We start from the raw sequence: 24,500 nt of genomic DNA on the forward strand, positions 1-24,500 counted from the left end.
GCATGAGTGTAAATATTGGACACGAGGAGCTTCTCCCTCTCAACCGCTGTGTGCACGCAACAGATAAATGACGCTATTAAATTGCAGTGCCATGTGAGGCCAAACCCTAATGAGAGTGGAGGGAACTATTGCCACACCTCACAGTCCTATCGCTTTGCCTCCTCTATCTTCACAGATGGCAGAAGTACCGCAAAGAGTATTGGAATCCCAAGAGACACTCGAGGAATAAAGCAGACGACCGTATTATATACTTTAACCTACTTAGAGTGTTGAAGGTCCTCCAGAAAGATAGCTATTTTCCATTTAAATTTAAATCTGTCTTTTTTTTTTAATATTAGTGTCACTATTAATAGGCTGCATACTGTAGGACAAGGGTACCCAAGTTTAGTCCTCAACAGCCCTTATTCCGAGTGTTTTAGATGTCTCCCTCTTCCAACACACCTGATTCGTTATCAGGCTTCTCAGAGCATAATGATGAGTCGATCACTGTTTTAATCTCTCGCCTTGCAGTCGTGCTTGAAAATATGATAAGGCTAAATTAATTCATTAAAGTTGCTAACCAGTCAATTAGATTTTGGATACTCTTACGTCAACGTGTCACGCCACAGAGTTTGGATTTTGTGGATGCAGAACCCAAATCACAGCCCAGTTTATTATCGCATGGCATTTAATATATCCTCGTTTATTGTCAGTGGTGGAATTTCTGGATATTATTTCTTGAAAATGTCGTGTTTTTCTCTTTGTGTGCACACTCTGTCCACTTGAGTATATTTACCCTTAAAACTTAACAGCTGCTATTGTTTGGATTAAGTCTTTGTTGATGCTGTGACTGAGGAAATCATATTTTCAAAGTAAAAGTCGTCACCAGTTTTGAAGGATAGCGAAGGTTTCTTTGGCAGGTGTGGACAATCCTGTTATGAGATGTTGTGTAAGTGAGCGTGTGTGTGTGTGTGTGTGTCACACCGTAACCTCTTTTTCTAGTAACTATCTTTTGTTTGTACCGCTTCTCAGAATGAAGCCTTTGTGCCAAGATGATTTAAATATGAAGTATGTGCACAGGGAAAGGGCAATCTGGTGCTATTTTCAAAGCACGCACATTTGAAAATGAATCATGCAACCTTTATACATATGTCGCAATGTTTTTTTATTATTATTATTTTTTTATTGTAAAACCTACTCACTGTGAAATTGATTATTGAACGCTGAGCCCACATTTATTTTTCAACGGTACTTAAAAAGACGAGAAAAATGTTCAGCCCACCAGCGCATAAAAGCAACAACCATAGAGAGTAACCTGGTGCTGAGCTTTTAACTGGCTGCAATAAAGCTCGCAGACATAACACTAATATGATTCCTGAATGTAATTAAATATGCAAGAGTTAAAAAAAAAGAAAGAGAGAGACAAATTGCTGGTCTCCAGCCAAGCACTTCCATGAACAAGTGGGAGGAGGTAATGCCTGAAATTGTAAAGCTGTAAATGTGATTTGTTTATGTGCTCTTTTGAGGTTGCTTGAAAATATTGGTACAGTTGTAATGATGACTTACAAAAATGAAAATTAAAATATTGCAGCATTAGCTTTTAGTCGTGGCTGCTTAAGGAGCTTCAGCGAACAAAAAGTTACAGCGAGAAGGCCAACTCCACAGCCGAGTGTGACCGCATTGGAACGTATCATTTCGGCTGTTACGTTCCAAATTGGACCACATGTTCTTGGTAAAAGAAAATTGGGGCCAATCCTCATCCCAATGAATGTACATGTCAACTCATTCCCACTTCAGTCTCTTTAAATATCCCGACTGTTGACTTTAAATCGTGCATCGTCACCATGATGAGCAAAGAAGCAGTGTTCTCTCCTCCCAGTCTCATCAACCTCTGCTCACTTACACAGTTCCTCATTCTCATACAAATCAGCGACGGCGTGGTTAATCCTTTTGATATGTTGGGTAGGGATGCCCTCATGAATCTCAGTGCCAATTGGTCACTGTTTTTGGATGCTATAAGCAATGATTTCCGATAGAGAGTTTGTAATCGACCCCTTCAGTAACTCCGAGCTAAACATGGAAATAGCGGAGGGGTTTATGGCCATATTCCTATGGAGGCATTTTTCAAGCCGTCACTTATTTCCTATTTTCTCCAAAATGAATAGATAAAAATATTCTGCCCCTCATTTATTAGTCAAGAAGGTTGCATTTTCATTTGTTCGAAATAAGAGTAGTTATGTCCTTATTTTGCCAGTAGATGTCACTCTTTTCATTTTTATACCTGTTCATGCATTTGATTGTGTCTCAAGATACCACCTAGCGGCTGAGCACTGTAAGCAGCAGCCAAGTGGTTGAAAACTCATGAAACCTGCATGAGAGGCTGAAAAAAAACTACGATTTACCTCTTTCAGCATCGTTTTGTCATGGGAGCCTGTTTGTTTGTGTATGTAAAAGCACTTATATGTTCAATTTTCTCTGCATGTTACAGTTTCACCAAGAAGATAGAAGGAGATAATGACGAGGGCAACAACATAGACACGTAAACGTGTCTCTTTCTTGGAACTCTTTCAATGTTTAGTTTGCTGTCTAGGTTACGTACTTGACACTAACCGAGGACAGAAGAAAAAAAGAAAATATTTGATATTTTTGCTCTAATATTATGCAGTACAATATCCTCTATTTTCGCTCCTCCACAGCCTCGTTCCGATATGCACACACAAATGTTCACGTTTCTCAGGCAGCCTATATGCCAACCGCATATGTTTTCTGAATTTTTAGTATTCGGTGGACCCGGGACCTCTGTGACGTGTTCGGTAATTTTATTGGTCTGATGTGATGACACTTTGTTTCGTATTGCACTTTGGATTACTAACGTACGGTAATTCTTAATCGTCTGGGTATTTTGATGCAAGAAAATCCCAGACATGTTCTCAAGGCATCTTTAAAATACTTCAAGTGTTTCTGTTTCACTCTGTTTCCATGTGTCATTTAAGATAATGTATGAGTTCTTGGCTTGGCAGAAAATTTGGAGATACGTACTTGCTTTTCTATAGACACAATCGTCTTTGGAAAAAAAGTGATTTAAAAGTATGACAACTGTAGGAGGAGCCCTGGAGCTAATTCTTTCTCATTATATGGGTCATCTTCTGTTTTCCCATGACAACCTCTGAGCTCTGCTGTTCTGCTGCAGACTTAATTAACAAGGCAAAGAAAAACTCTCTCACACGCTATGAGACGGAAGAGGTTAATCATTGTCACAGATAGAAACAAACTGCAGCATCGCTCATTTTTATATATTGCATTTTGTGTGACAATAAATCATACATACTTTGGCTTTTGGAAATTGTGTATTTTAGGCGAGTCAATGATTCCTCTCTCTCAGCACTAAAAAGAGAATAAAGACACTTGAGTGCTGAGTGACATTTCAATTAGCCTCCTGTCCTCCAACACTAATAATCAGATTGTAAGCCATGTAAAGGACAGGGCAGGCCATTAAAATATCTTTAAAAACGGTCACGATTTACTGTGGGCTGTAGATTTTGCTTGTATTGTCTGACAGCCTGAGTGCCAAACCCCCATCTCCACCATCCACTTGCCCATCCCCACATGAAATACTCGCTATCTTGCTGTAATTGGAGAGGAAGACTGATTTACCAGTGCCGGGAATACTTTATATGCCCTTTAATTTCTCCCTTCAATTGCAAGGCTCCTCATTCATTCTGTTTAGGGCCCTTCCGAGTGATGTTACTGTAGACTAGATAGCAATATTATGGAGGCTCTGACCATGCAATCAGACAAGCTGACCTATTTTCGTATTTGTGTTCACACCGGGATAAGATTTGACAATACATTGCCCCTATTTTGTAGCAGTGCTAAAGGAGAATATTATACATCATTGTACTGGATTTAATTAGAATGTAAAATTCAACCATTAAAAAAAATGATTTTACTAAACCTAAAAACAAGAGTGAAGTCATGGCTATCTCTGTTAATGTAGCAAATTCTCTATGTGATGTTCATCCAGATAAAGGTGAAGATTTGGGACTTTTGCTCCTTTCCTGCTTTCCTCATTCGCAAAACACATTCACTGACAATAATCATAATTTCTCAGTGAATAATGCATGAATCTTAATGATATAATTTGGATGAAGGAGGGCATTCATGGCTGAATATAATATAAAGCGGGTGGGTCGGTGGGTATATAGGGCCCACCCTATTATGGTCCACCGGTGTGGGACGCTGCAGGCTCGGATTGACACAATGGCTGGTGTAATTCATGAATTAGTAACAACAGAACCCTAAAATTAATTTCTGGCTGTCAAACAGCTTAATTGATGCATAAACTGTCAGGGATCGCCGGTCGGCGAGGAGGGGGTGGACCCAAAATGCGAGGAAGCAGGGATAAGGGTAACTTAAAGGGAATTTATTTAACAAAACAAAACCAAAAGGCAAACAAGGTACTAGGACAAACAAACGTGGCAGGGTGCAAAATAACAAAGACGAACTAAACGTGACTAAACAGAACAAAAAACCGAAGAACAAAGACAGTGACAAAGACAGTGACAAAGACAGTGACAAAGACAGTGACGTGACAGTCCTAACGGAGCAATGCACCAACAATGAGTTGTTGGAGTGAGGTGTTCATATAGTCCAGTAATTAGGGGAGCAGATGGGCATCAGGTGTGTGAGGCTAACGGGGAACAGGTGCGTGGCTGGTGGGGACGGAGTGCTGAGGGGAAACGCCCCTACTCAGCTGACAGAAACCAAAACAACAACAAAAGGCATGGGAGACGCGAAAACAACAACAAAAACCCTGCCATGACCGACACGGGTCATGACATAAACAAAGGGATATATTTTTGTTTGGGGTTAGTGTTAGAGTCCCAGAATTCAAATTCACAATTCAACATGAGTTATTTTGTTGATGTTTGTTTTTGTGTGTGTGTGTTTGGGGGGCATATTATTCGCATAATTGCACCTTGTCAATCTCCAGTCATGAATTTGTCATAAAATGTATGTGATGGTGTGACATTTCAATGAAGGTAAACCATAATAAAGGTAAAACAAAACGTAAAAAAAAAGATTTGATGAAATAATAATTCCACCTGGTATGTGCAAATACAGAATTTGTATTATTTATTCATTAATTGTATTTTTATTTTTTCCCTTCTGTCTGTGTATTACTCACAACCGATGAGTTTAACTGCTCTTGCTTGTTTACATGTCATCATTATTATTATTATTATTATTATTATTATCCAACAATACAGCTGCAGTTTTTTTATCATTAATTTTGAGTTGGTTGATTAGATTTTTCCAGCCCGTCAGTGCGGGTCCAAGCCTGCATAAATAGGGATAATAGGACTCAGAAAGGGCATCCGTCCATAAATCCTATGCCAAAACTTGAGCCTGGAATAAATGAAGGGAGAAAAAGGTAGATGAAAGGGTTGCCCTGGCAGGACCATTCAGAGCCAGCACACCTGAACTTGTGACCCCAAATAAGGATAAGCTGAAAAGCAAGATATATATTTTAAGCCACCGCCGATTCATTTTGTGAGGGAAGAACTTGAGTAATAGATGCAGTAAACTGTCTGTACCATGGAAAGTGCATGCACTAATTTACCACTGAGAGAAAAGATAGCGTCTGACTTATGCAAAGCCCGTTGACCCCTGACAAGCTGCGTTGAGTTGCATACTGCTGACCATCAACAGGGCCAACAAATCCATAACTTAGCATAACACAAACTATATCATGTTGAGAATATATGTCAGAATCAATGACCTGGGCTGCTTTCAGCACTTCAGTGGCTAAAAACATTTATGTGAAGGTTAAGGTTCAGAATTAATTTTTTTTACCTCTCTCGTCAAGACGATGAATTTGAATGTTAAGATATGTCTTCTCTGCTGTCAATGCGAACAGTGGGGGCAAATTACCAAAACGGTTTTACAAGAATGAGAATTGCTTGAAGACAGAAGCATACAGGTGGCCTACACTTAGTGCTGAACAAATTGGTTTGACCACCTGTCATTAAAATGAGAAGAAACCAGTCACAGTTGTGAATTGCTTTTATGTGGACTCTTAACGTTTGATCAACGTAGCAAACAAGGATTTAATTTACGGTGCTGTTAATGAAGAAGCATATAGATTACATTAGGTGCTGGCTTAAAAATTAAAAATAATAGTTATCAATGCCAGCATAGATAAAATATTAACATTTTACTGTTGAAAATTGCAAAATTAATAAATTACCCCTTTTTTGGTCACATTTGCTACAGATAGCTGAATTGAAGTACCAGTAGCATTTTTGTATTTATTTATTTTTTTGTTGAATGTAAATTGATTGGAAAATTATTCATTCTCATTCATTTAATTTATTCATGTTTTTTGGCAAAATGTCCCATGTCAAAGAATATTACGCTTGTAAATGCATTTTTTATATTTTAATTAATATAATTTAGATTCATTGTAATTGAATTTCATGTTATTCTGCTCTTATTGTTTAGTTTTTAATTCTAATCTCTTTTCTCTTTTGTCTCCCAAACATTTTTCTCTCTGGCTGCTTTTCCAAGGGATATCACAGGGCAAACAACCACAGAGGGAATATTTCAAACGCCCCTGTTTCACAGAAAAACTGTTCCAGCATGAAAAAGACGTATATAACCACCATTTTTTTTAAAGGTCAAAACAAACGAATGATCTACTGTAGGTTCTGCTACAAGTTACCGTTTCTCAATGAAATGTGGATTTGACATGATATATGTTTTTCCATTAGGCAACATGTGCAAATGCCATGTGCAAAGTCTGAGGGGAAAAAAAACAAAACAATATTTCATAGCAAAACACTGTAATTAAAGTCATGTAACCATTTTTAAGTTATTTTATTTGAGTTTGCTGGGGTTCAGTTTTATTTCTGAGCACATGACTTAATTGTCGAAGGAATAATAGTGGTTATCAGACTCAAAATGGGTCTGGTTGCTGAGGTCAAACGTCATCATGGTTACTTTGTGCTCCTTGACCACACTCCATTTGGTCCAATTTTGAACAGGTCGGCCACAAAATTCAGGGATTATTTCTTTTTGTCAGAACCATATTGATTTCAAAGATGTTTCGGATGCCTGGGCTCAAATCGCATTCATCAGCCTTTTGTGCCTCGCAATTTTCAACCAATTTAGCTCATCGCTGAACACTTTGCGGTTGGTTTGCAAAAAAAGCAAAACCTTTCTGGAAACTTTTCCTTTTCCTTTCTATGGAAGTATTTTGAGTTGGGCACTAGTGTTTGAAAAGAGTTGGAATACATTTAATTTTAAATGAAAGTGAACAAAAGCATTACGATATATATGTCTTTGAAAAACCACAGTATTTAGAAAATAAAACATTAACGAGGTTTATTCATTTAATTTTTTTCAAGTTCGGCGGGCCGGAAAAAAAAAATTAATGGGCCACGCCTGGCCTAACAGTGACCAGCCGTTCATCATATGATATGACTATTTATTTCTTTAAACATCTTTCTGTGCCGTTTAATTCCATTCTGTTAAGTCCTCTGCCCTGCTTCTTTGCAGACTTGATTAGAACGAGAGTGAAAGAAATCAGGGCCAAGCGTGTTGCATCTGTGGGGAATGGTGTGCTCGACAAGGATGGAGTGAATGTGCTTCCTTGAGAGACAACTGACTGATTTGCTAATATCAAAACACAAATGGAGGCTAACTCACTTCTACACACATCTGCAGATAGCGGTGTTTTGGACATTTTCTTCTGGATCTCAACAACAAATGTACAGGCCCAAAAGAAATAAACAGATGTGTCACATTCCATTTAAGTCAAAACTCAGCGCCCGTCCATCATCTTCATGTGTCGCTTTTTGAACGGGGTTGAGAAAATGGAAAAATAATCCATCTAGTACAAGAAGGGAAATATGCAAAATATGAAATAGGAAACAAAAGTCGATTCTATTACAATTCCTTTATTATTCTTCCTCTGTTCAAAATGACAAATATTTTTTGCAGCATTTCCAAGACATACATTTAATAATTAAATTCTGAACATCCACTGCCTTACCTCATTTTTTCATATACTTTTATTCAATGCTTACCATGGATATTTTAACAACATTTCAAGCAACAACGGTGACTTTCCAGGCCAACCTAATTAATTGAGAGTTAAGGGCTGGTGTGATTTCTGCTGTGCCTTGCAAGATGTTCTCCTTGAGCTTTGACCTGCATGCCTGAAAATATTCTGTACAAAAAAGATGCATTTCCCTTTCACACTGCAATGTGAGCCTCTTAAATTCTGGTTAATTTCATGTTAATGTGTATCCGTGCATTGCAGCTTTCATAATTGCATAAAATATTGAGGATAATCACTAGAAATGTGCGATTGATTGCGTGTGGAGGTGCACTGTGACCTAATGGTCCTGTGTGGCATCCGCCATCGCCTTCCTTCCACATACCTTCTGAGTATATCCAATTTAATTATTAAAAATAAATAAATAAATAATTATATCTATATATATATATATATATATATATGTGACAATTATTTTTAAAATCTGAGATTTCTTACTAGGAGCAATGAACAAGCATGCATATTGTATGTGGCATAAGAATATAAATGATAAACTTGTCATGTTTCTGAAGAAAGCATGCTCAATTACCGTGTCTTACGTACTGTTTTCCATGCGCTTGTTTAATGTTTATGACTAATAAATGTTTTTCACACATATAATTAATGGGAATGACTTGAACTACCTTAGGTTAGTGATGGACTGCGTCACATTTCCATTTATGATGGTCAAAATTAGATTATGTCGCCACCTTAGGAATGTAACTTGTCGTAAACTACAGAGTCCTTTGAGTAAACAACTGTAAACGAGTTTCTGCTTAACATTACAAGAGATATTATTGTGGTAAGTTTAATTAATAAAACAATTGATGAAAAATTACATTCCCATATTTCAATCATCGAATTTGTAATAAAATAGTGACATTGCTCACCCTGCCAAAGATTAGAAGAAGCCTCTGGAATATCCATCCATCATGTGCATGTACTATTCAGACAGAGAAGTGACATTGGCTTAATGACACTGTGAATTATGTTTTATATCATTGCTTTTTTTCATTTTCACTTTTTCAATGTCCATGACAGCTTGACTATAGAAATCTTCTCAAAGGTTTTCTCACAGAAGTCTCAATAATAATAGGAATAGTCCCCGGTGACGCTTTTTGATGGAAAATAGCTTTCTATTTAGACGCAAGTACTGGAGATCCTCAAGTGTACTCCAGCATGGAACAGCACGGCTAATAAAATGTTTGAAGAGTTGAGAGAGCATACTGCACATGTGCATGCATTTTGTGAGAAAGTCATCTTTGCTGCGATGTCATTTAAGGTCACGCGCACACACACGCATATGCAACTGTTGCAAGCGGTCGGGGAACATTGTTTAACAGTCGCAATTAAAAATGACACTCAATCAAATTCATTTGATACATTCCTTAAATAAAACTGAAGTTTTAATTATATTAAAAATGGAAATGCTTGAATTTGGTTCATCAGTCTCACAGTAAAAGTGGGTAAAAATTTTCCATCGTCTGTCTGATGAAAAGCTTAATCGTCTCTATCACTGTTTTTGAAAATGAGCAATAAAAGCGAAAAACCACACACTCAGGGAAGTATAATAGAACCACCACTGAATTCCTTCTGTGTGAGTTTAATGCTTTGCAATGCGAAGCCAAAAAAGTAATTTTTTTTTCATAAAACTCATAATATCATCAAAGCAACACTGAAGTCGTCAGAATTCAGAGTTTAATAGTCAAGTTCAATAGTCCTGATTCAACGATTTTGATCCTATTTAAAAGAGAAAACCAGCATCACTGCTCATTTTTAGCTCATCATTCCTAATGTACTGTTTTCCTTGCATATTAGGGATTCTGTACAAAAAAACAAAACAAAAAAATTGGATTTCTCACCCCTGCACGTTGAGGAACAGTTAGGAAGATGCCCGTTTCAATTGTACTTTTAGGTCTAAATGTTGATTGAGAGATAAGCAAGTAATCCGACGAATTTGCCACGATTTTACCGTTAATATTTTACATCAACAAAATTCATTGTTTAAAGGCATTCCCATTTTTCTAACTTTGGAGGTGGAGGTACAGTAGATGTTTTGTAAGACAGCCTGGCAGTTACAAATATGGCAATATCAATCATGTTAAACTTGACTTAAAATGTATGTTATACTAAATAATAATAATAATAATTAAATTGCATTATATTTATGATGGTACTCAATTTCCGCTTATTGTTCAACATTCAACACTGCATTGTTACTTTTTGGCCCCTCATACTCCACCATATTCTTAAGCGGAATGTAAATCGCTTCACGCCTATATGGTCACAGTGGGTTGTTTTGTGTGTTGCTCTTAGTGACGGGAATGAAAAGACCACCTGTCATCTGCTGAACCTTTGATTAGATTAGGTCAAAGGGTTGGATTGAATTGATATGAGGGAGACTTGACCTCCATGCTGCTTCAAGTGTTATTATCAGAGCGGTGTGCATTATCGTATGCATCTTATATTAACACAGGGTCCTCCCCTCTGAATTTAAATGTTATTATCGAGTAGCCTTTGGTCAATATCTCGATTAATATAGTCATCTGTGACTCCGCTGGAAATTGGATTTTGTCAGTCATCAGTTCATTTTATCATTGCCTGTAATTCCATTTCATATATATATATATATATATATATATATATATATATATATATATATATATATATAAACAGACGCGCAGGTACGTTAGGTGTTACAAGGCATGTCACAGCGGGTCTATGTGGGTCAATGTCAAGCACGGCATACTTCTATACTGCGCTTGGAAAACCTTGATTTTGATGCAAATGAGGTATGTCGCAAGGATTGGCTGAGACAAGACCATTTCCATCCCGCAACGGTGCAAAATGTCGCAGCCGAGTCATTAAGCCGAACTCAACCAGTGCAACACATGTGTATAGTTAGACTGTGCACTCTGCAGAAAAACAAGGCCCTTAGAGTCACTGTCTTACTAAAGACCAAGTCCAAAACTTTGGTGCGCTGACTGATTCTGACCTGACTTTCAGCTGTCACATCAAATCAGTCAGTAAAAGAGCCTTTGATCCTTCTGAAAACACACAAGATTGAAGGGTCGCAAGCTCCATGCTGATCTGGAGAAGATTATCCATAGGTTTGTCTCCAGTGGACTTGATTATTGTAACGGTCGACTGACTGGACTGTCTTGGTAGAGCATCAAACAGCTGCAGCTCGGGTTCTCACCAAAACAATGAGATCAGAATATAGTACTCCAATGCTCAAGACTTTACACTGGCTCCCACTCAGCTGTATAATACATTTTAAAATTATACCTGTGGTCTAAAATCACTGAATGTTTGGGTTGTGAATATGTGAAAGAAATGTTCATGGAAAATAAACCCAGTAGAGTTCTGAGGTCAGCAGACTCAGGTCAATTAGTATAACCCGTAATTCCAAGCAAACATGGTAAATAAGCTGCCAACAGAAATGAAGTTAGCCCCAAGTGTAAATACTTATAAATCCAGGTTAAAAACACCCCCTGTCCCTCATATTTTTTATTCAGGTCTTTTAATGCATTTCTAGAATACATTTTTTGCCAAATCATGTTCTGCACTTTTGTTTATTAATTTAAATAAACTTCTTTTTATCTATCTACTTCTCTTTTAAATGTGTGCAAATTTTCACTTGTTTTAAATATCTTGATTTTTTTTTTTTAAATGTTTAGTAACCATGTGCAGTACATCGAGTTGCCTTATATATGAAATGTGCAATATACAATAAATAAAAAATGTCTTTCCTTCCATTACAAAAAAAATAAAATCAAATTAAATTAAAAAATCCTAACCCCAATTATTACTCCACTCCTTGTGGTCATATTTTGCGTATTTACTTAATGGAGGTTCTTAAATTGGTTTTCAATTAGCCTTCATAAAAAGTCTTTGCATTGGAGCATAATTAACATGCATTTGGATATTCTTAAAAAAAAAAACAACTAAACTTTCCACATGAACTTTTTGGTTTTCTTCAATATAACATTATTTCGATATGAATTTATTTATTTATTTGTATTTTTTTTAATGCATTTTACCTAAACCAAATGCACCCCATTTCTCATTACCCGCTTTTATTTGATAGGTTTGGTCTTGGATGTTAATGTGATCTTTTTCTATTGTCCGGGAAACCAAAGGGTCGTCTATGGAATCTTAAAAAAAAAAAAAAAAAGACAGAAAGAAACCTAAAAGGAGAGAATGCTCTATCTGGGAGGAGGGGGGTAAAGCTGCCAAGGCGCTCGTATTCTGATTCTAATTAGAGCTGCACCCTCTAATGTTTCTCCCACGACTGCTCCCGTTGCCAGAGTGAGGACATGCACCTCGCACACAGACGCGCTGTGAAGAGGGGCCGAGAGAGGGAGGAGTCTTCATCCCAAATAACTGTGTTACGAGTGGTCGAGCGAGGGGGAGCGAGAGAGTGTGTGATGGAGAGAGACTGGGCGAGTGAGTGCTGATGAGCTGGAGTATGGACGGCCAGCGAGACGATGCGCGAGTCAGCCGGAGAAGACAGTGAAAGTACAAGAAGCTCCCGTCAGGAGAACAGCATTTGAAGCTGAGCTCACTACCGACACTTCTGAAGACTGACACGCAGGAAAAACACAGAAGAAGAAGGAGGAGGACGATCGGAGGAGGGTTGAAGACACTCTGCAGCGGCTTTCCTCGGGTAAACGGACACTGGAAGCATCCGGCAGCACAGAGAAGCACTCTGTCTTCTTGTGCCGGCCAACTTCACACTCCTCCGCTGTTTTGTTTTCATAGGTTTTGCCCCCTCACACTCTCAATCATGATCCCTCGGGTCCTTCTACTCCTGTGGATCTTCGGGCATGGTAGGATTTTCAAAGTTGTTTGTTTGTCTCATCTTGCGTGATTGTGACGGCTGGGGGACTTACTGGAAGGCACATGCTTTGGTTTGAGTTCTTCCCTCGCTGTCATGACTGATTGTGCGTTCTACTGTATGCGATTTGATCCACTCAGATGTGGGCACTTGAGTCCAAGTCAGGAGAGATCTTTGTTCAGAGTTCCTGTGTCGTTTACTCCGATTGTGCATATCGTTGTCCGTGCTTTTCTCCGTCACGGTGTCACTGCACTCAAAGCTGACAAGTTAAATACTCTCTTTGTGAGCTTGGTATTCCAGTCACACGCACACACACACGCACACACACACACAAAACCCTCTAACCCCAGTCCAGTCAAGCGTTTACTCTTGAGCCACATTGCTTTGAATTGACAGTCCTTTCCCATTGAGTCCAACAAACGGGTATTCTGGCGGAAAGAAAGTGCTTCAGAATTCAGATGACTCGGGCTCTTTTTTCGGATTGCTTTTGGACAGTTCGGTTTGCGGTCGGATTGATGCTTGACTTGGTCGTTCTCCAGTTTGCCCTGCCCACTTTACAGTTTGCAGGCCTACTTACGCTGCTGCCACTTGTTTCACTCAACATTACTCAAGGTGTTTAAGTGAGTGAAAAGGTCCGCCAAAGAAAGTAGGACAATTTTGTTAAGGCGGTCTGTTGACAAATAAGTAGACAACAAAAGTGGCCAACAGGACTGATTGACATGTTGATTTATAGCACGGAGGAAATAACACCACTTACCCATCACATCACTTTGCTGTGGTTATACTTTCCTGCTGACCGCACGTTTTGCATGAGGTAAAATGCTGATAGGCTGTAATGGTAAAACACTGACAGTCTAATTCCCTTCTTCCAGAGAGGTTGTCCGCTCGGTGCTTTTTACCTTAAGGGTTGATGATACAAGCTGTACTACTGGGATGCCAGTTATGTTTTCGATGCCCTTCATGTTGCTGAGGTTGTTTTTGTGTTTTTCCCGAAATTGCATCACTCCTACAGTGCCATCTGTGCTTATTGTGATGTCAAAATACATAATCAGCCTTCAGCCTTATCTCTTTTAAGCATCTGCTGGAATTTCTATCCGCTAACTTGCGGCGGGAATCGCAGTAACCCACCATAACCAACATTAACAGTTGTATCACAGTACTAATATATTAATAATATACTAATATATTAGTAATGATAATATATTGGAGGAAAAACACATCTACAATCCATTGTGATATTTATACAACTGAAGAAGGTAAAAATGTTTAGAAAATGACAAATGATGTTTTTTGCTTAACTCGAACAATAAAATAACCATAAATACTGATCAACACATCTTGGGGTAAAAGGAGGCGCCTGTTGAAAAAGCAATGAAACTCTTTTCTGTCAGCCATTTTGCAGTGTTGCGAGTGCACCGTGGAGAATTTAATCAGATAGCAATAATATGGATATTTGATAGTGGTTTATTAAAATGACACCATCTATATTGCAATATCAATATTTTGCCGCACCCCTTCTGCTAACCTTACAATACATCTTCATTTTGCTTTAATTCCATTTCCAGTTCAGCCTGAATGCTTTCCTTGTAATGTCACCTACAAAAACACTTTGTTTTGCAATTGATTGCATTCAACCCTCATATTCTCATCCGCACACAATCTCTGGCTCGGTTTTGCAACAATATACGCCATATTTCAACTGAAATAAGGTTGCACCAGTGGTTATTACCATAATGTAACATATATCGTTTTCACCGGCAGGTAAACAAGGGATAATGACATACTGTACCTTCCGGGTGCTCTGAGGGGGGGAAGGGGAAACGGTGCACCCACGTATGCCTGACTTTAGTCGTGCAAATTACGTCTCTGTTTATGTGGCGAGTCAGTGTCAGCAGAAAGCCTCTCAGAAAACAATCTCGTTTTTATGAACATGGGGGCAGAGGGGACTTGTGGCGGCAGCGAGATGTCCTGCCCGAGTGCGTGAGACAAAGAGAGCATGAAAATGTGAAAATGAAAAAAAGAGATTGACTTTATTCACAGAGGCGCACGGCATTTTTTTATTTTTTTTCTGTACTCCCTTCAAGTGAGAATCTAGAGACGCTCTCCATCCTGTTTATGTTGTTACTGCATCTAGGGCACCTTTTCTTTTTCACGGTCAACTCTCTTGCCAGTGATAAATGACACTGCAAGTCAGTAGGATCCAGGAGACGGTCTCCAGAAACACAGTCACCTTAGGCCAGAGATTCTGAGAACATTGTCCGTCTCCCCACAGCCTCATTCCTCTCTCCTTCCGTCTCAGCCATACATTACACCAGGCATGTGTGACACTCATCTTGGTGTCTTGATTTGGCTTCTCATACGGCAGCAACACATTTCTCCTTCCCTCTCCAGTATCCCTTTTGGCTCACTCCATCGCTCTTAGATTTCAGTTTTTTTGAGAGATTGAGAACTTCAGCTTCTGTCAGGCAGCGGGTGAAATATGTGAAGACCAGGAGAGGGAGGCGGAGGTTAAGAATAGCCTTGCAATTGACGTGCCAGACAAAAAAAAAACATGAAATGCATAGACATGGTGTGTGTGTATATATATATATATATATATATATATATATATATATATATATATATATATATATATATATATATATATATATATATATATGTATATATATATATATATATATATATATATATATACACTGATAAGGCACTCTAATGAAAGACAATTTGATACGTTACTCAATAGATGGGATATGATATGAATCCAGGAAAGCATATGTTTTCGATTGGAACAATTCTATTCGATCCACTGGGATTCCAATTCGATTTCATATGGTATGGCTGTAGTGTTTGTGATGTTTTTTTTTTATTTATTTATTTTTTATATATAGGAAAATGTAAAACCTCCCCAAGGCCCAAACTATTTAAGTGAATTAAAGGCAAAGAAACAACAAATTATCAGACACAACTAATAAGTTCTTTCCTGATGTGCCTCACTCATAGGACGACACGTGTTTCAATACATGGGTTGCAATACGATTCAAGCACAACACAATTTAAAATGTAACAATTTTATTCAGTCTGGTGAAATGACGCCCACTAGTCAAAGTTTCAAAAATTATTATTATTTTTTTTTTTACTTATGGATGCTGAAATTTTGAGCCATATTATGCAGTATTTTTTCCTTTAACTCAAACTGCTCCAACTGATGAACCGGTTCTGATGGTGCACATAGTTGGAAGAGTAAGCATGCTGACTGTTTTTGGATATTGATTTCAAGAGGGTAGTCACTGATACAATCGCCTGACTTTCCCGCAGACAACGTGGGTTCAGTTCCCACTCTGTGACTGTGTGAAAGGTAGTATATGCGCCCCGTGATTGACTGGCAGTTTCGCCTGAACTTCGCCCAAAGCCAGCTGGGGTGGTCGGAAAAAAATAATCGAATGGATTTACTAAATTAAAACATCGGTTGCACATGATTAAAATGCGTTGAACTAAAATATGTCATTTGAGGTTTTTTTTCCAGGGAAAATTGGGACATTACATAATTTTTCTGCATTTTCATCATGTGCAAGTGAAAATGTATTACTTTTTATTTGCTGCGTGGGCCATTTGACCCTGAACAGTTTAAGTGGTTAAGAGGATGGATGTTTTTTGTTTTCTTTCAGTTTAGTGGTCATACCCTGTAAAACACCGATAAACAGTAACACAGACAATAGGAGTTTTTTTCCCGAGCACTCATGTTCTTTTCTCTATCAGATAAATAAAAAAAATATTATTTTTAAAAACGCTGACATGCTTGTGGTCAAGGCCTCATCCACAGTCCCTCATTGCATTGTTTTTGTTCTTTTTCTGCATTAAACCTTGCATAATTACTATCCACACGTCTGTGATGTTCTCCCAACACCTCCCGGACCCCCCGCAATGCTTCCTTGTTAATAAATGAAATCTTCCTGAAGGCCTTTGGATAAGGCTTGAGTCAATGTCTGCCCACTGGGAGCAGTGCTACTGCTGCACAGGAATCAAATCCCAATCTTCTTAAAAAAAAAAAGAAAGAGGAAAAATAAGCGCCTTCCTTCTGCTCAGTCGCCTTCATTAACTCACACTCTCCCCATATATCTGGTGTCGGAACTCTTCATTTCAGCACCTACTCACACTAAGCCGTCTCTGAGTCCTGGAAAGCACATCTTAGTAGCCGACCCCTACCCCACATCGCCCTTCATTCACTGCTGTCCATTAATGACTGTCTGACAACTTCAAATCGGCTTTTGCTGGACATCTTTCCAATAGTCATCTTTGACTCTGGTTCAGAATTGTTTGGGGTAAATAAACACCATTCAAGCAGTCATACTTTATATCCTTTTATGAAAATGGAATGAAATTGCCCACAATGATTTATTGTATGCTTAGTTATTATTTTCATAACTGAGCACAACATCATCATGTCGCTGCATGAGTTCGGTAAGCATGTACTAAACCCCTGCTGTGGTACAACACCAAAAAAAAAAAACAGGCACAAGCAAAGACATGGCAGACTTAAAACTGAATATACTGAGTATAATGCCAATGTTTTAAAAATAAAAAATGAATTATCAGCATTTACTAATCATTTCCAGAATATTAAATATTTCAAGCAAGTCACAGGTTATTTGTTTTACTGTATGTAACTAACTCTCCAGAGCACAGCCCTCACCTTTCTCTAGGCTCAATTGTCAACAAATACGCTCACAACTTTGTCCAAATCCTTAAAATATTACTTTTGTACCGTTTGACAACAAATATGCTGAAAAAAAAAACAAGTGTCCTTGTATTCCTACGTATGTTACCACCCATGACAGCTTCCGCACGTGAGTGCTGTTTTTGATCATACACCCAGCGAGTGACAGATGATGTCATCAATTCGCTACCGATCCCAGTGGCATGTGGTTTGTTTTCTTGTTTGGGCTGCATGTTCCATCAAGGCCAGCCAGTTTAAGTCACCTCAGCCGCTGTAACACCCCTGCTCATTTTTGTGCCATGATAGATTAAACCCACTGTAATCCCCCTGAGCCTAGAGCCCTGTTGGATATTTATGGTAATAAGTAAACATATGAGCGAATAATCTAAGAGGCTGCCTGTGGACAGCTGGAAGTTGTAATTCCTAATATTTGGCAGAGGCTTTACCATTCAAAGGAGATGCTATTTCCAGGAATAAATAGGATTCTCTTCAACAGAGGATCTAGTGCACTGCACATGGGGGGGGGGAGACCCACAAATAAACCTACAGGTAGATGCATCAGTAAATAAAAAGAAAAAAAAAGGTTGATGCTCATATCGTAACATGCTTTTTCAAATAAAACGTTAAGTACAGTATATCCTGGGACTGCAGTTTAGACCAAAGCCTCATTTGGATTCTGACAGGATTCAGGTCAGACAGACCAGGATGTGATTAGATTGCAGTCTTATTTGGCGAAGAAAAAAAAAAAGTGATGGACTTACACTCGTGGAGTCAGTCAACCAGTCAACAAAGCAGACGGTTTATTCTGGGCTTCATTTATTTGTATATTATCTATTGTGAGGCCCCACTTCCCAGTCCCGACAGATCTCTTTAGTAGCAACCAATCAACCTCCGGCCCCTCATCTCTTCTCTTCATGAGACACTGCGGCTGGATCTCATTCCTTCGGGATGAATTTATCCAGATTGGAGCACTCAGCAAAAGGGCATTATCCCGGATTACACGTCTGTTGGGTGGCAGAGTTAAGTAATTCAAGCAGATGCTGTTGTGATCAACGGGTCACCTGGAAAGGCATGGCAAGCAGCTGCATGACATCCAGCTGCTTATTGGTCATATGCACGGGACAGACTTGGGAAACGTGGAGCAAGGTTCGATCTTTTCGAGACAAGAACAAATGCAGAAGAAAGTACATGGGATACTGCATTGACCTCATTCAGGATTTTATTTGAGACGGATTAAAATAAGGATTAATGACTTTTAAATTGGAGTTTAATGCACAGGCAACAACAAACTATGTTTATTCCTTCAGAAGCGGTTCATAGGAGTTCAATGGGGTGTTCATGGGCCCAAATGAGGAGTGTAGTTTAAGGATATTTATGTTTGGAAAATGACACAGATTGAGGAATTTTGTAATGTAGAGTGTTGGCTAATGTTTAGGTTTGCATGTTGATGTTTACTAATTTTGGCAAACTGAAAAAAATCAAAACATGGATTATTTGCTTGATATTCATATTTAAGTGAACCTTTTTTTTTTTTTTTAAACATTTTATACTGCAGCCCAAGTGCCTTTCTACCTCATTGTCCTCACTTCTCGTTTTTTACTAATATGTATCAAATATGTACTTTTTTTTTTTTTACAGACATGTCTTAGCACATTTAACAATGCCACACTTTGACGCTTCAACATTGATACATTCTTACAAAACATTTTTTTAGAAAGGCCCTGATTGACTGTTGCAGATTGGTCATCAATTAAACACAATTACATGTTTCTTTGTGTTTTTAATATCTTAGTGATAAACAACTCAACATTTCTACCTCTCTCTCTCTCTCTCTCTCTCTATATATATATATATATATATATATATATTTATATATACATATTTATTTATTTATTTTTTTTTTTTTTCAGTCTCATTACAATTAAAGTGGATTTAGTCAGAAGGTACACGTCAGTGTCATAAAACTCACCAAAGCAACATTTATGTTTTGCGCAGAGCTTTCTCTTGGAATGGTAATGGTTAGTAACATCGGAGCAAACTTTTACCTGTTGTGTGCAGTATATCTTGAGACTTTTGAGAATAAACAACAGGCCAATGTATCGGCATATCTATAAAGGTGTGTGTTGGGGGACAGCCAGGAAGATGCATGTGGTGCTTGAGTGCAGGCGGCACTTGAAAAATTGGGTTGCTGATCCAATAATGACTTCCCAGAGTTTGGAAGGAGGTCTTCAGGACAGCTCAATATCCCACGTGGATGAAGTCCCCCACTCCTCATTTCCTTTGTCTATGCATCTCTCCGTCTTGAAAGAAACCCCATCAAACTAACACATACTGTAACAACAGACAAACAAAAAAGGTATTTAAGGCTGCACTCTTAGTGTACGTGTAAATACTCTACAGTATATAAATGCAGAGAGTTGGTGTGTGTGTGTGTGTCGGTTAACTCTGTCTACAACTTTACCAGGACCGTTACAGCTGCAAGCTATGAATGGCAATATAAATGCAAATCAGCCCTTTAATTTGAACACGCAGAAAGGGAAGGAAGGAACTTGTCACCTGTACAAGAGAATGGACGTTTCGGATATTTTGACTGCAGTTCATGATTTTAAAATGACAATGGCTGAAGGGAGCCCAGAACACGTTCCATTTTCTCCATTACATTTACTCAAGTAATGAATACATTGCTCTCGCAAGAGTCATTTTGATGCAACATACTTTCTACTTTTATATAAATATAAATTGTTCTGAAAGTGAATTCCGCTCGGTTGGTCGCTCAGCATGTGCAAGACGGGGGATGAGCAGCTTTGAGAATAAAATATGTCACCATCCCCCAGCATTCCCATACCTTGTGCTTTTGTGCATGTTGTTTTTTTCAAAAGTTGGCAAAAGAGGCTCTGAGCCACCTGCTTGTCCCACTAAGACAATTAAGCAAACGAGAAGAAAGGCCCATTCATTAGTGGGCACTGCTCTGCACTGAAGCAGCCAGCCACCGCTCGCATCTGAATGCCACCCTTCCCCCATGAAGAAAAGTGCATCACTGCTGTTGGCAGAAATGAGTCAACTTCATCCACGGTTGCTCTTGAGCAAACTGTGACATAAGGGTACACAGTCTTGCATACTGATGAACCTTATTTAATGAGATATAGCAAACAAACCTGAACCAAACACAGCACAGAACACAAATGCATACCAATCAATGCCAGTAATAAAAAGGATATAATATATTTGGGAAAAAAATAAATAAAGTACAATAAACATTAAGGTAATTGGAAAATGCCCAGCAAAGGAACATTTATGAACTCATTCATTACCAGCCTAGTAAAAAAAAAAACAACAAAAAAAAACAAGGATCTTTGACGTCTTTAGCCGTCAATGGGAGTAAATGAGTTAATTAATTTTTTTTTTAAAAAGTAAATGGTAAAGGCACAAGTTCCACTCTCTGCCCAAGGAGTTTTGCCCCGAGGGTCGAGAACCTTGTTCTAAAGATAATCTCAAGATATAGTTCTTAACTTTACCTTTATTGTGTCACATGTCTCAACAACTCTGTTTTAATCTCTATGACAGCTCCTGAAATTGAACCTGACATTTTCTTAAAACGGGAAAAAAAAAAGTATGAGTATTGGGGGGCTACTTCATTATTCAGTCCACAGATTTGGAATTTGGAGAGCTCTTATGACACTTTCAGATTGGTATTTTTTTTCATCAAGTAAAATCCGTATTAAAGGCTCATAAATATGTAAAAAAAAAATGCTCATGCATATTGAGGTGTTTTAACAGTTTGATGTTTTCAAATACACCGATAGAGAGTTTTATTCTGCATGTTGCTCACCACTCAGGCGACATTTTTTTTTTTTTTTTTTTGCAAACCACAAAGGTACACAGAGGTCATACAAGCGTTCTGTTCTCCGTTGGGCACCCTCCAATGCTAAATGGCAGTGGACTAGTTAAAAAAATTATGGGAAGAGCTACCTCCTGTGCCTCCCTCGGTCTCTAACCTTTTAAACCCGACTTAATCAAATCAAAATTCCACAATGCGGACCCATCTGAAGACAAACGTCAAGACAAACAGTTGAAGAGCAGTCAGAGACCCTTGGGGTGAGCCACGGGCAAAGCCATCCATTACTTCCTGTACAACGAAGAGCGCAGGGACACAGAGGCCTGTGGTGAACAATGATGAACAGACTCCACCACATCAGAGATTGGATTAGAGTGGCAAGAGAGGGAGCCTTAAAAGCCATGTGCAGTTTATTGAAGTGATAATGTTTCTTGGAATAGGCTCCTAAATGACTGATGATTGGCCAGTGTCCTGTTTGAGACGTGACTTTAGGCAAGCTGAGGTGAGGTGTCAGGTCTGCCGCGGTTAGCTCGTCTCCTTTCAAGAGCGACAAGTGGAGCCGCTCTACAGTTGCGATAAAGTGGACTGTCTCTGGCACCATGGTTACCCTTCAAGGCCATCTTTGCAGTTGTGTTTAGTTTGGAAAGCCACCTTTGTCAGCGTCAAAGCAGTATACGTCCCATTCTACCACTAATAGAGACGCCATAATGCAATCTGGGGGAACTGGCAGAAGAGTTATTCTTCGTAGTTCTTTTCAGACACGCAACGATTTTTCATCCGCATCAGCAACTGGACTCAACTGTTGATACCTTTATGCCAATTGATGTCGAGGCACGTTACCACTATAGTGTGGGTGGGCAAATGCGTGGCCTTGATATAAACTATGCTTATCGTTAATGCTCTATAAATCAATACTGTTCTAACTATAGTGCTGATACAAATGTGTCATTATTTGGTACGTTCAAAATGTAGATATGTAAAACAATTTTCACTATGTGCACTTGAATTGTGTATTTAAGAAAAACTATGTGCTGAGCTGCACACGTTTGTTATGAATTCCGGGATGGACGGGACGAGTGACATCACAATGCCTTCAAAGGTAAACAAACATATCTGCTGCTTCGAAGAAAGGAATTCGGAAATTCAATTTAATACATATCTGAGACTCGCAGCCCTAATCCTAATCCAAATACTGACACATTTGTTGTCTGAATCGAGTACTGGTGCATACCTTCTGCGCAAACAACTTCAAATGTGATTATTCTTCCTTTCCGTTTTATGCTAATTTAATGATTTTGCATTGTGTTCTTGTCTCCAACAAACTTTGCCTCTGCGTTTTAAGTACAACACCAATTGTTCAAGCAAGAGTATTAGAGGGAAATAAAAGTATTAGTGTCTATTATGCTGTGAAATTCACTGTCTCCACACTGTGTGACAGCAGCACAGTGGGTCATCAAAAATGCAGAAGGGCATCCAACGATGATGGTGTTAGCACATAGTGGAATGTTCAGAGGTGTCATCAGTCCCCTCATCACCTGCGGTGCACGGTCCCTAAACCTTCCCCTGGTTATGAGTGTGAATTATTAACGTCTTTCATTAAAAAAATGCAATTTTCTGAGAACCAGCTGTACAAACTCCGGGCACGGCCTCATTTCGAATCGCAGCAACCCATACATTTAAGTTGAATCTCTGCATTGAACGGAAAGATGATGGCTTGGAGATGACTGTAAATCCTCCCCCCTGCTTTATCTGAGAAATAGTATCGTTTTTATTGCGGTACGATTTTGATGGCTGGTTCGAACCATTACTAAGAGAACTCGCCGAAATATTAACAAAGGCTTCTGCAATTACTTTTAAGTATTTTGTGCAATTATCAGCATGCACTCTCACGACAATGAGAAAGTAGTACTGTAGATGGCAATACATTTTAAAAAGCAGGGTTCTCAGGGTTCTTCTATAATCTTACTAGAATAAAATGGAAACAATACTTTTCTCGTGCTTGGCTGAGGTAAAGGATTTATATTCTTTGCATTTTCCTGCCAGATTTAACTTAAATATGACTCCTCAATGCATATCAGGAAAGGTGGCATTGCTGCTTATTCCAAATCAAACATCTCTTTTCTTCCCCCTCAGCTCTAATCCTTTTGATCATCAGCGCCACTCTGGATCCAAAATGGCAAATGAACAGTTCCGAAATCCAAGGGACTTTCAGAGTTGTGTGGCTCTTTGAAGGATGCCAAACAAGCACCTTTCATCTGGAAAATCGGCAGCTGTGCTGTACAAAAAGGAATACAGGACTTAATTGAGAGACAAAGTCAGTCACAGTACAGCCCTTTTGTTCGAGCGGAGCTTGTAGGGTCTTGCTGTGATCCCCACGGGCCGAACTGTGAGGAAAATGACGTGCACTTTATGCGGTGTTGATTTTCTGGCATTGGTCAAATAAATTGAAGATAAGAAAGACAACAAGATGATCAGGTGAATCTGCAGCCAGATATGTGACGTGTTTTGCGATGTACCGTAGGCAGAAGTGAATAAATAAAGACAATTTGTCAGCCAGACGGAACAAATGGTGTTCATCCGAAAATACAATGAACGTTTATAGAGCGACTCACTTTTTAAACATCCTACATCTTAGTAAAGCTTTTCTTACGCTATGTCGTACATGCTATCGTTACTCTTTTTTTTTTCTTCAATATGCCCCGCTGCGGCTTGGTGGTTGCGATCCTCAGATATCGACAACGCGCTGGTGGAGTTTGAACCAGTCGATCATAATATATGGTTAAGCTTATGTTTATAGGCAATGGCAATGTCGACCAAGATTTCGAAGATTTTGAAACAGAATGGAGGATGGCTAATCACCACTGGAATCGCCGAGGTTATTTCAACCGCGCCCCAAGGTTGAAGATAACTATACCCGCAGATGTTACACCGTTGCAGGTATTTTATTTTTACTGGGGAACTCTGAGTGCACCTCGTTACTAAAAACAATATTTACAGTGACCAGACCTAATTCGCTCCAGCTAGGGCAAAG

The 24,500-nt window shown here is 38.8% G+C and overlaps 1 protein-coding gene across 7 annotated transcripts in view; it reads left to right on the forward strand.

The window, feature by feature from the left end:
• The first annotated feature begins 12,432 nt into the window (after nt 1-12,432).
• kirrel3b (kirre like nephrin family adhesion molecule 3b) overlaps nt 12,433-24,500 on the forward strand; it is a 152,534-nt gene continuing 140,466 nt past the window's right edge. For 5 of the 7 annotated variants that reach the window (XM_088300745.1, XM_088300746.1, XM_088300748.1 and 2 more), the window contains exons 1-2: nt 12,434-12,749; nt 12,845-12,912. In XM_088300745.1, coding sequence (XP_088156871.1) covers nt 12,870-12,912 — 43 coding nt within the window. In that variant the 5' untranslated portion in view covers nt 12,434-12,749; nt 12,845-12,869. Of the gene's footprint in view, nt 12,750-12,844; nt 12,913-24,500 lie in introns of all 7 variants that reach the window. The other 2 variants (XM_088300747.1, XM_088300750.1) reach the window with 1 other exon arrangement.

The sequence above is a fragment of the Idiotropiscis lumnitzeri genome, chromosome 7, assembly GCF_059441095.1.
Source record: "Idiotropiscis lumnitzeri isolate Australia: NSW breed Sydney's pygmy pipehorse chromosome 7, RoL_Ilum_1.0, whole genome shotgun sequence".
Lineage (NCBI taxonomy): Eukaryota > Metazoa > Chordata > Actinopteri > Syngnathiformes > Syngnathidae > Idiotropiscis > Idiotropiscis lumnitzeri.